At 40.8% G+C, this 13100-nt stretch overlaps 1 protein-coding gene across 7 annotated transcripts in view; it reads left to right on the forward strand.

The window, feature by feature from the left end:
• The window catches only part of SYT1 (synaptotagmin 1), a 704251-nt gene that overhangs the window by 548933 nt on the left and 142218 nt on the right, over window positions 1-13100 (forward strand). For all 7 annotated transcript variants that reach the window (XM_019514775.1, XM_019514779.1, XM_019514778.1 and 4 more), the window contains 2 exons: window positions 3069-3236; window positions 8095-8262. In XM_019514775.1, the coding sequence (XP_019370320.1) occupies window positions 3069-3236; window positions 8095-8262 (336 nt within the window). The remainder of the gene's footprint in view (window positions 1-3068; window positions 3237-8094; window positions 8263-13100) is intronic.

The raw sequence follows: 13100 nt of genomic DNA on the forward strand, positions 1-13100 counted from the left end.
AGGAGGGTGGTGAAGCACTAGAACAGGTTACCTAGAGAGGTGATGGAATCTCCTTCCTTGGAGGTTTTTAAGGCCCAGCTCAGCAAATCCCTGGCTGGAATGATCTAGTTGGGGATGGTCTTGCATTGAGCAGGGGGTTGGACTAGATGACCTCCTGATATCCCTTCCAACCCTAATGTTCTATGATTCTATGAATGTACACTGTAAGAGACTGTCACTACTCAAAGGAACTTACAATTTAAATAGAAAAGAGGGAGAGGAAATAGGTGAAGCAGTCAATTCAAGGTCACACACCTGGTCAATGGAGCAGCTACTAGAAGTCTCCCGATCACTGTACCCTCCTCCCCCTCCCACCCAGTCAAATGGCCCACACTACCTCTTTAATATCCATTGGCCCACACTACCTCTTTAATTACCTTCATTGCCAGTGTTTCTTTTTGCTTTTAACTCAGCCAAAATTCATGCCCTGCTAAAAACTGAATCACTAATCTTTAAGGAAAATTCAAATAAGAGAATGCTACCACTTAAAAATTCTGATGGGCAGAAAGAATTCCTCCTTTCCTTCAATACCAGCCCCTAGAATTTGCAAAGGAACTGTACTTTTCAGCCACCCCCACTTATATGCCCAAGCCTACACATGCATCAAAAAGACTGTGCTTGCTTAGGGCAGGGCACACCAAGAAATGGTTCAATTCTGAGCAAATCGTAGCTTTCATTTTAAAAGTGCCTTAGTCAGATCTTGAAGTCTTTATTTAGGAAAACAAATATATATTGGAGTTGTGGTCCCTGTGAGTTTGTACTCTTCATTGGCACTGACTTCCATATTTACTTTGTGATTTATTTCCCCTAATATAAATTCAGAATTTCTTCAGATGCTTTTCATGGTATAAAATAAATTTGTTGCAGGAAGAACATCTGAAAAAGTGAAGTAAACTTCCTGCATCAATGACAGAATATTTGCATAAGGCTATAATTTTGCATAATACACTATACTCTCTGAGTCTTTTCAACTAACTTTGAACCACCACTGCTTCAAAGCAAAAGGCAGAAAGAATTCTGCAGTCTTTCAAGAGTCTATGAATAAAGGAGCTTTTCCTCAACTCCCAAAGTAAATACAAGTCATCTGACCTATTATTCTTTACCTGACCACTCCTCATCATCGCAGTTTTTTGAAATCAGTAGGAAACCTTAAAATCTTCAAAGGGCAGAAGATCTAAAGGGGGAAAAAGAAAAGCTGCAAATCTTTTGTGATAAATAGTTTTGAGCTCCCATAGAAGATGAAAATAAACTTACTTTGTGAATTTTATTAAAGGAAATGTCATGTTGATTTTGAGAGTAAGATTTTCCAAAAGCAAACAGAATGTGATAGAAACCGTTTATTTATTTCCCAACACCAAAGCTTTGATAGTGTGCAGTGTTTAATTAAGGTGCTAAATTGTATTTGTTGTGGATTCCTATTTTATTCTGCTGCCCTAACTCTACTGTTAAATTTCCCTGCTGAGCTCTGGTACTTCCTTGGGACTGGATGATGTGGTTGTATGCCAAGACAGCACAGTTGCATGGAGGAATAACCTAGAAACCCAATTACCATTCAGTATATTGCACTGGGTTAAAAATCGGGACAAGATAACCAAAATACTCTCTAGAGTATGGTGTTTCAGTTTTAGAGAGAGAGCTTTTAAAAGGGCAGTGAATTACTTTTCCACTCTTAAATAAAAGTCATAAACTGCTTTTTCACTCCTTGAGGTGAAAGACTTGACATAGAGCCTGAGCCTAGCATTGTTTTTATGGACTATTCTGCACTTTAAAATAACAATAAGAGGGGGGGAAAGGAAAAGTTGCATACAACTGAAAGAAAAAAATTGGTTCATGGAGCCTAAGGTGGGAAGCATTTGGGTCACATGATGCTTTTAAAACAGGCAAAAATTAATCCCACTCTTAAGACTCTCTCTGAAGACTGTACTAGATTGCAGTTATTTTGGTTCCAATTTGTTGGGCTCGTATTTCTAATTGTATACAACTGGTCAAGGAAAGGAAAGAATGTCAAAGCACAGGATTGGGATGTAGAAAAACCTGGCTTTAGTTCCTAGTTTTGCCTTATGTTTCCTGTGACTTCCAAGAAATTTGTGAAAGGACCTTCATCAGTTCCCCTTCTATAAAATGGGGGTGATGCTTTCTTTTTCCTAGCCTATGCCTGTCTTATCTGTTTAGTTAGTAAGTGCTTCACTGTGTGAGTGTCTCTTACCACAAATATGTACAATGCCTTGTACATGGCCCTAATTTGGTGGGGGTCTCTAAGTACTATTCATCATGATGGTGAGTAGCTCAGAGCAGGCTTATTCAGCCATCTGGAAGCTGAGGATAAATTTTCAGAAGTGCCTGATTCCCATTTCAAAAGTGACTTATGCATTTAGGAGCTTAAATATCATTGATTTGAAGTGAGGCAGGCTTCTAAATTCCTAAGTCACTTTTGAAAATATAACTATTGCTTAAGCTATTAGCCAGAACTGGAAAAAAATTATCATTAGGAATGTAAGCCCCATTTGTGCCCAGAGAAGTGAAGGTGAAATGTCAGGATAAGGGCAAGATCCATTTGATTTCAACAAAATCTCTATCCTTATGCCAAAGATATGGCACAGAGGGGCTGGTTTTAAATACAAGTTTCATAGTCAAAAGTATGCATTCATGATTGTTTAACAATATATTTTCTATTCACAGAGCTCTGCATAGAAAAATGAGGCACAAGAGGCTATAGCAATTTGGAATTTATTTGATTGCAGCCTTAAAAAAATGATTTTGTAGTTAGCTGCAATCAGCTGCCCTCTTTTCTGCTTTAAAAACAGCCTTCCTAGAGTCTGCATCTTCCTTAATTGGCTTTGTGAAGTCTATAGCCTGGCTTACCTTTCTGCATAGAAATTCCTGAGAGGATGGTAGATTTATTTTTTAGGAGAACAAAAAGGGGAAAAAAGACAGAAAAAATGGCATTTTTGAATAGATAAATCTTTCCATAAGCAACTGTTTAATATTCCATTCTGCTGTTTCTGTTTCTCTCTCTCTCTGTCTTTCAGCTTCTGGTAGGGATTATTCAAGCAGCTGAGCTGCCCGCATTAGATATGGGTGGTACATCTGATCCCTACGTGAAAGTTTTCCTGCTGCCTGATAAGAAGAAGAAATATGAAACTAAAGTCCACAGAAAGACCCTTAACCCTGTCTTCAATGAGCAATTTACATTCAAGGTAGTCTTCTGCTAATTACTTAAAACTTTTTTTTTTGGTGTTTCTTATGTATGCTAAAGGTTCATCTCAGGCTTAGCTGCAGAATGGCACATCTTAGTTAATTGGTGACCTGAGGCACAGAAGATTTTTCTGCAGCAGAAACCTTTGAGATTCAGTTTTATGATGAAAGCTGTAATCACAGTGGGCCACATCTTCAGTAGGCATAAATAGGCTGAGCTTGATTGTAATCAATGCTAGGCCTATTTCTGGCAACTGGAGATCTGGCCTGTGAGAGCTGGAGATTATTTTGAAGAGTAACAACAGAGGGTGACATTTGGACAAAGGTATGAATATGAATTTCACTACACCAGCATTTTCTTAAAAACATATTTTGTCTGATTTATATATTTTAGTAAATTATTCCTTTTTCTCTCCAAAATAAATTGAAGTACAAGAATAGAACAAGTGAAAGATCAGTCTTGTTGGGTTTGCCCATAATCTGACCTAGCAATCCTTTTCAATACTACTTTACATATGAAAAGAAATCAAAACTGTAGTTTACATTATGAACAACATTAAGTAAATTTAGTTAAGGCCTGAATTTTAAATTTCAGGCAGCTCTATTAGTGGCATGTTTCTAATCAACCTAATCTGCAGTTATATGGAATAGAGAAGTTCTATTAAACATATTTCAAAGATGTTTTCCAATGCACATCTCACTTCTGTTACTGTAGGCATTTCCCTCTATATGCTCTGTCTTACAATGACAGCTGTAGATTGAAAACAAGAACAGTAACAAAAAACTCAGGCTGTGTAATCACTCAGTGAGGAAGATATCCCCAAAGGTCACAGCCGCTACTGCATACCTAAGTCGATTTTTCCCTTGAAGATGTTCATAAAAATAATCCTTTTTGGGGTATTTCTTTACTGAGCTTTCCTATGAGAGCATTTAAAGGGAACCAGAGCTATAAATGACAGATTCCAGTGTAACGCACAAGAGAAAGGATACATCAAATAATATTGTCATCTAACAGGAAGACACTTACTCACAGGCAGATAAGGGCTACTTGTTCTAAGTCGCATCTTAAATACTGACATTTAAAGAATGAGCGAAAAAGGTGTCCTTTGCTTAGCAAGCAGTGACTGAGAGATTTAGGTGCATCCCAATATGATGCTGATAATGGACTGAATCCTGAAATTTTACTCAGGCAAAACTGATGGAGGTTTTGCCTGAATAAGGACTGCAGGTGCAGGTTCAATGACAAAGTTGCTTTACTCTAAACAGCATTAGTAGTTTCTGTTTGCGTGGCTGCATACATGCATTGCTTTGGGGTAGGTCAACAAAACATGATTTTATCTCTATTTCACTGCTTTGAGGGATAAAAACAACAGCTGTGCCTTGAGATAACAGTTCCTTGAAAGATTATAGATTTTCAAATTAACATATTTGTGGTTATAAATATTAAGAGGCAAAATTATCAGGTATTGTCAGGAATTTCACCTGTAAGTTTACAACTCGCTCAGAACTCATGAAAACTTGAATCCACTTGAACAGGATTAATTCTGTTAGTATCTGCAGCTAAGTGCTGCTGAGATAAAAGTGTTTCCCCAATGAGAAACTTCAGATAAAGAATTTCTTTGTGAGTGTGGGTGTTGAAATCTTTTATGAAGAGAAAAATATCTGTAATTTCTGTGTGTTCCCAAAGCAGGAGGTTCACTTCAATGTCTCTATCTCAATGCCCAAGTTAATTGTACCCTTTGGAAAAATTCTGGCTCTACAGTGTTCAGTGAGAGCTCTGCCACTGCCTTCAGGAGACCCAGGACTTCAGCTTTTGTACTACACATGAGGAAGGGGACCTAGAGCTAAGTCGAGGGCTGGCAGTGCACAAAAGAAAAAAAAATGGAAAATGAGATTTATGACAACATGATGAGTTTGCCAGATACAGCCATTGTCCTGGAGGGTACCAGGAGAAAGGGCTGAATGCCAGAAATGCAGTTTATCTAGGTCAATCTTTAAGTAACACATCTAGGAACTGTCTGGCAAAAGCTTGACCAATGCAGATCATCCTTCTATAATTGTTTCCATCTGATGTGTGACTGATATTTCAGCTTTCTGTTCATGACCCCTGAGGGCTACCCTCAGTGGTACCCTTTACACACACAGGCTTAGTCTGCATTATGTATCTGCTATCAAAATAGCTACCATGACAGAACCTGCAGGTGTAGACACAGCTCTGCAGCAGAAGGTTTTCTGCCACCAGAGAAAGCAGCTCCCTTGAATGACTGAAGCTCTGCTGGAAGAGGCCTTCTCCAACTCTCCTCCAGCTGCAAAGGCTACAGGAGAATTAACCTTTTTATATCATTAACAAACATAGCTATGCCAACAGAACTTTGTAACATAGGCAAGGCCATGGTTAATCTAGTCTCAGCAGAAAAACTGAGACCATTGTGCTACCCATATGGGAAGACTAAGGTTGGGAGGAAGAGAATGTTGCCCCCTTACTAGTCCAGACATTAGGACCCCCAAACCCACTCCTCCCTTCTTTGGATATCTTGTCCTAATCTACTTTCAAATCCAGTCTCTAGTGATTCCCATTTACGTAATTAACTGCACAAGGGATCTTCCGACCTATGACAAGATGGATTTTGCACCTCCCCTGAGATGCTCAGAGGAAGATGAAAAATACAAAGTCCCCAGATCCAGGCTGTCAGAGAATGGAGCAGTCATCAGGTCTCCAAGATGGTAACTAGCAAGGAACTCTCATCCTGGTCTAATCCCACAAGGAGAAGGAGAGAGCAGTTCTTCAGGAAAGCAGTTCTGGGGCAGTGGGAGTTGTTGAAAAACTCTCCCCATGGATATAGAGGAGCATAGAGCAAGGTTTGTACTGTGCCACTGGCCGTTCTGCCAAAGTTCCTTCCTCCCTTCTCTTTGTCTCAAGACATGGAAAAGCTGAGTGCTCAAAGAAGGAAACAAAAGGCCAAAAGTTTGCTTTCCCTTGATAGCCCAAACAAAGCCTCCCCACTGGTGAAGCCAATGGAGGGGTGATAGGTGGGTCCGGCATTATTGCCAGACATTAGCGACATGTAAGGGGGCATGCAAGTGCATATGTACCCCCTGAGCATGGCAGTGCACCCCTTGCAAAAAGGCACCACCAACACTGCCAGCGGTGCCTGTGGGCGGTTGCTGCTTGCCACTTCCCCCTCCCCCTTCCAACACTGCTGGCAGCGTCTGTGGGTGGTCCATGATCGCCACTGGCTGCTGCCGGCAGTGTCTGCTGGTGGTTGCCGACCACCGGTCGGTGCTCACCACACCTCAACCCCCACCACTGACAGCACTGCGGCCACCTGTGGGAGCTCCCCACTTACCGCCACCATGCTCCCACCACCAACAGCGCCACTGCCACCTTTGGGAGCTCACTGTGCCCCCCCAGCCACAGGGGGCACGTGGCATTCATGTTGCCAGAGCTCCTTAAAAATGTATTTAAGTAAAATAGCTGTACATAAAGTTAAGTTAGTGATGAAAATATAAACATGGTAAATTATTTACCATTTCATATTTTCAAAATTGTCAGGGGGGGATTAAGTCTAGCACATGGCAATATAAATTTATGGAAAAGGAGGCTTTAAGAAATGTTTGTCCTCAGGAATATGAGTGTAATATTGTCATAAAGACACATATAAACTGACTTAGTTCTTTGCGTGTTGCACATCCAAAACCTACTGCACCTTTTTTAAATGGTTACCTAAGTAACACACAACATTTACATATATTTTGTTATTGTACTTCTACATTGTGAATGTACAGCCCTATTCCCACTGAAATTACCGTGGTTGTTAGTGGAAGCAGAATTAGGTCCTTAACTTGTAAAGCTCTTTAGTGTTATATCCCAAATTGTAAAGGAAGAGAAGGGGGAAGTACCATATGGTCAGTCAGTAATTTTAAAAGCTAGCAAATGCCAGTAACAAAATATCTGAAGACCCAGAGCTTAAATAGACTGGAGCATTAAGATGTTAATACGGCCAAATATTCTGCCATGCTTTGACATCCCTTTTTATATAGACAGTTAATAGAAAAATGTTTACTGAAGCATAAGGTAACCATTATACTTCCAAAATAACAAAAAATATATTAAAATTGACCAAGCCTTCAATGCAAGTCCAAACAATTTCTTAATTAGGCTTTTACAGCCAGCTACTCAAGTGTGGCTTGCCTAAACTGCATTACTTCCCCTGAATATTAAAAATGTGACTAATAAACATCCTAACCTGCAACAGCTGTCCCAAACACATCAGAACAGCTGGAGAATTAGTCAGGACTTGGCCTTCTGCTGCTACAATTTCTAACTACATACTAAGACTTTGAATGAACCTCAGAGTCTATGTCATATAAGGTACCATGTTGAAAAATATGCCTGAGTAAATAATAGATAGTTGCACTGTAAGGAAACTATTTAATCTCTAGTTCTTTATGTCAGAAGCAGTAACCTAGGTCTGTACTTTCTCATCAGTCTGTAGGCTGTCCTCTTCTGACTGTTGACAGCATGATTTATTGAGGGAAAGATAGTAGAGGATTAGAAGCTCATGTATCTTTGGGGCAAATAATTGGCCTCCAGTTTCAGTTTCACCACCCACAAAATAATTTTGAGGACAGAGGACAGACAATAAGTGTGATGAGTGAGCTGCCACATTACACTATTAAGTGCCATATTCTAGTCTCAGAAAACACTGCATCAGGTGACTAAAAAACTATATCTCATAATTTCCCCCAGTTCAATTTACCCAAGATGACAGCTGATAAACCACAGAAATAAATTTGCATTGCAGTAACCCTAGCTTTATTCTTTCCATTATGAAGTTTGTCATTTTCTTTTCTTTATAGGTACCGTACTCTGAACTGGGTGGAAAAACCTTAGTGATGGCAGTATATGACTTTGATCGCTTCTCCAAACATGATATTATTGGGGAATATAAGGTTGCCATGAACACGGTGGACTTTGGTCATGTGACTGAGGAGTGGCGAGATTTGCAAAGTGCTGAGAAGGAAGAGGTAGGAAAACATAGCTGTTTGTTTTGTCTGGCATACTTTCATCCTCTGTTGAAGAAATGGTTAAACTATTAATTGAGAACTGATTTATAGCCACAAAAAATAATCCCAACCTTGTGTTAGCCTGATTAATTTTCTGTTAACCATGAAACAAACCTTCTTGTAAACATGTATAAGATCAGAAAGTGTTCATGCTGCATTATGGCTTGTTACCTCTGCTTCCAATGGTTTTTGACACTTCATTCACTTTGATCTCAGGGAAAAAAGCTTAATAGAGGGTGAAATTTTACTTGAGTGAGTGCACTGTGTACCCACAAAATGCATGTCTGTATTTGCTGTTAAATAGTGGGATCAGTTTGCCCCTATACTTAATTGTGACCATAGATCTGAATACATCTATCTCTGAGTATCTGATTGTGAGAAGGTATTGATCTTTTTGTTAACATGCTATACTGAATACTACTCAGTGGGCACTTCTGCATGTTCATTAATGCATCTTTGCCACTGTGCATTAAATTTAGTACCTCTAGAAGGCATTTAGGCATTTATACATATGCTCTGGGAGTGGAGGGAGGGGGCGCTTTAATTAAAGCAGCTCTGAGAGTTGCTCTAATTAAAGAGCCCGGAGCATCTCATATATCAGCATCCCCACACTTTAAAATGACAGCGGGGGCACTTATCTAAAGTTCATTCAATGAGCTTTAGATAAAGCATCCCTGCTGCCATTTTGAAGCCTGGGGATGCTGATAAATTAGATGTGGGAAGCTCCTGCAGCACAGTAATTGCCACAGTCCAGCAGACTCAATTAATCGAGACTGGAATTACTGAACTTCAGAGCAACCTCCCTGCTCATGTATAGCCACCCTCTAATATGAGGTACTAGATAAAGGCGCAGAAGCTGCACTAATGCACAGTAGCAAAGGTGAACATTATTTTGTGACTCTTAATGTGCAGTAAACTAATTCTACTGCACATTAGAACATTAGCACGTTTTTTCCATGATGCACTAATGTGCAATAGAACAGTCCACTGCTCATTAAAGCATCTTGTCTAGATGTGCCCAATAACAATGAATTATGTTAGATGATTAAAATGATGCATTAAAGCACACTTGGAATGAAGTGTACTGAACTATTTGATTATTTTTCCATTTCCTGTTTCTATGGTTCCCAGTTTTTTGCACCCTCTTTGGAACAGGACTCTTGTTGTTTTCCATGTAAAGTAATATTCTCCAGGCACCCATGGTACTTTTTAGAAATGTTAAATAATTAAATTGTGCATTCTGTAGAGTTGTTCATACCAGCACATCCACTTTTTACTTAAGAAAATAATATTTTTTTAATAAACTTTATATTATTATTCCTTTTGATTGCTAGATAATAGCTGCCCACTCATGGCAGTAAGAATGCACAGCGTGTTTCACTTTTCTGGTGAGAGGAGAATAAATTTGAGGCTGACTTCTTTATTGTCTAATTTAGCCAGTACATTTCCTTACATTCTGACCTGGATTCCTATAATTAAAGGGATAACCTCTGGATGAAATCCATCCTTAATACATGTGAAGAAAAGCTGAATGTTGGATTTAGATTTGTAGTTGGTAGCAATGTGTTGAATTAAATTTTCATTCTTCCCTGTTGGCAGAGAAGTCCCTATGTCTTCTCAGATTTTCTAAAATGATAGGTTTTACTAACTGATTCTTCCATGTTAAGTTCTGATGGCTATATCATCTAACAGGGCATTAGACTATATTAGGTGGCATTTTCTTGATCACAACATCTCTTCTAGGATTCATTTATTGAAAATGTTTTTGACATTAGTGTCCTTGTAATAAGGCATATTTCTTTTCCACTCTTAAAGCAAAAGGTCAAAAGAGATGTGTCAGTCAGATTAGAACAAGAGGCCTGATGCTGGGCAACAATTCTTTAGTTTGTGCAAATTGGAATGTCAGAAAGTATTAAATCAAGGCATGTTTGATCCTTCCAAACTTTACTATATGATGAAAGTTCACAGTTCCAAAGAACTGGACTTTTACCCTATTACCTTTTGTGGCATTGAGTATTTCACATCCCTGTATTACAAACAGCATGAAATAAAGTCAATTGAGGAATGAAAAAGATTTAAAACAAAACTATTATTTTCCAGTGCAGACAGCCAATACAATAATACAGGTCAGTGTTGGGTTTCATTTGTAATGTGATGGATAACAATCTCTGTTGAGCATTCATTCATTCATTTGTTTTCTATGCCATCTTCCCAACAAAGGCTCAGGGCAGCTTACAGTGAGAGCAGGAATAACTTACAAAACATGAGAAAAAAAGAGGACCAAAAAACTTAAAAGAGAACTAGAATATTGGCAGAAAACAGACCTCCCACTAAACAGTATCTCAGCCTAGCTTTGTCTGCTAAATGCCTGCCCAGAAAGGAAGGTCTTATAGCCCCCCCAAAAGAGACCTAGGTTCAGGCTCTAGTGAGCCTAAGCGTTTTCAGAGCTGAGGACGAACTACACACTGAAGGTGCACAGGACGTTCCTTTTGGCTAATCTTAGTGATGTGATGGGACAGAAGGGAGAAGGCACCCCTTTAGACAAACAGGGACCAGACTGTTTAGGACCTTACAGCACCCAGAAACCTACTGGAAGCCAGTACAGCCTCTGGGGCCACCAGCATTATGTGCTCCTGGCAACCCACCCATCAGAAGGCAGGCTGCCATTTTCTGCACCAACTTCAGCTTCCTGGTAGTCTCCAAGGGTGGCCCTATATAGAGTGTATTATAATAGTCTAGCAATAAGGTGAAAAAGGCATGGATGATAGTGGAAAGAAAAGGTCACAGACTTCTCACCAGATTGAGCTGGTTAAAGGCATTCCTAGCCATCAGCTCCACCTGGAGATTCGGGTGCAGTGCAGCAGTGGTTCTCAATCTTTTTTTGTACCAAGACCATCTATAAACATGAATGGCCAGTTCTGACCCAGTGCCCCTCACTCCCGACCCACTACTCCCTGCCCCCAGGTCCAGCCCCTCAATGTGTGAGACATGGGGGTGCTCCAAGCAGCCCCTAGCAGGCTGGAATTCTTCCAGTCTGCAAGGGAAAAGCCATTGTTTCCCACATTTTACTCCTTTAAAGGAGAACCCATTTTTTAATGTTTGTTGATCCATTTTTAAAGTGTGTTCGTGACCCTTTCATATACTCTTGCAACCTACTTTTGGGTCACGACACACAGGTTGAGAAACGCTGCAGTAGAGGATTCAGGGGCACCTCTTGGCTGTTAACTTGGCTGAAGCCCATCAATAATAGGCGTCCCAATTCCCCACCCCTGCAAGTCACTGGTCTGCCCACTCCTCTGCCCATCACCTCTGTCTTGCCTGGATTCAGTGTCATTTGGTTCAACTGCATCCAATACCCAACAGCGACCGAGCACTGGGAGAGGATCAAAATTACTAGGCCAGGGTCAAGTCTGAAAGAGAGGTAGTGCTGGGTGTCATCTGGATATTGATGGCACCTCACTCCAAATCTCTGCACAATCTCACCTAATGGACTCATATACATATTGAACAGGAAAGAAAATGAGATGTAGCCTTTAGAGACCCCACAGGAAAGGTCCTGAGGGAGAATGAGGACTCACCTATCACCACCTTCTAGGGGTGTAGTTACAATTGTAGTTACATGTTACAATTTAACACCGACCTAACATTCCTGAAAGCTAGCAGATGTTAAGATAGCACATGCTGCAAGCAGTTGCACATTTGAGGTTAATACCCTCCGCAATGGGCATAGCTCTTATCTGTCACTAGAGAGGCCTGGCGAGCAGGGGTTTGGCTAATGTCCTGCTTACTGGCTCCCTAGCAGCAACACACAGAAGCACACTGGCCCCAGATTTACCAGCAACTGTTACAGGTTACAGCTTACTGGTGCTGTTACAGGTTACTTCTAAAGCATTTTAAATGAGTCATAAAGTTAGAACAGTTTCAGAGCAGTCAAAAGTTAAAGCTTAATCCTGTCTCAGACCTGCACAACTGGGACTTGCCATTAGAGGGCCCAGCGAGCTGGGGTGTGCACAGGAACCAGGACTCTATCCCTCCTCTGGGGTGGGAGTGGAGGTGAGAGGATGTCATGTAGTTCAGAGGTGGAGAAATCATCACAGGGGCTGTGGGATGGGGCACCCCAGGATGATGGGACAATGCAAATAGAATATTTTATCTCCCCAGAGAAAACTAACAGTACCCTGGAATAGCCTGATAATAATAGATCAAAGATAGCCCTTGCCTCTAAATGGTTTAGAGCAGGGCTGGGCAATTATTTGGCTGAAGGGCCACTTAAGGAGTTTTCATAGATTTCATAGACATTTGGGCAGGAAAGGACCCTGGACGATCATCGAGTCCAGCCCCCTGCCCCAGGGGCAGGGAGTCAGCAGGGATCATAGGATCCCAGCAAGATAAGCATCTAAATGTGTCTTGAAGGTGTTCAAAGTGGGCGCTTGAACCGCCTCCAGCGGCAGTCTATTCTAAATCTTGGGGGCTCGGACAATAAAGAAGTACTTTCTTATGTCCACCCTGAATCAGTCGTGGCGGAGTTTGTGACAATTTGATCTTGTCATCCCGTGGGGCACTCTGATGAACAGTCATTCCCCCAGATCCTAATGAGCACCCCTGATAAACTTATAGGTGGCCACCAGATCACCCCTGAGCCTGCGCTTTTCTAGGCTGAAGAGTCCCATGGCTCTCAGCCGCTCATCATAAGGTCTGTTTTCCTGACCTCTGATCATGTGTGTGGCTCTCCTCTGCACTCTCTCAAGCTTCTCCACATCCTTTTTGAATTGTGGAGCCCAAAACTGGATGCAGTACTC

The sequence above is a fragment of the Gavialis gangeticus genome, unplaced genomic scaffold (genome assembly GCF_001723915.1).
Source record: "Gavialis gangeticus isolate Ggan-Ray unplaced genomic scaffold, GavGan_comp1, whole genome shotgun sequence".
Lineage (NCBI taxonomy): Eukaryota > Metazoa > Chordata > Crocodylia > Gavialidae > Gavialis > Gavialis gangeticus.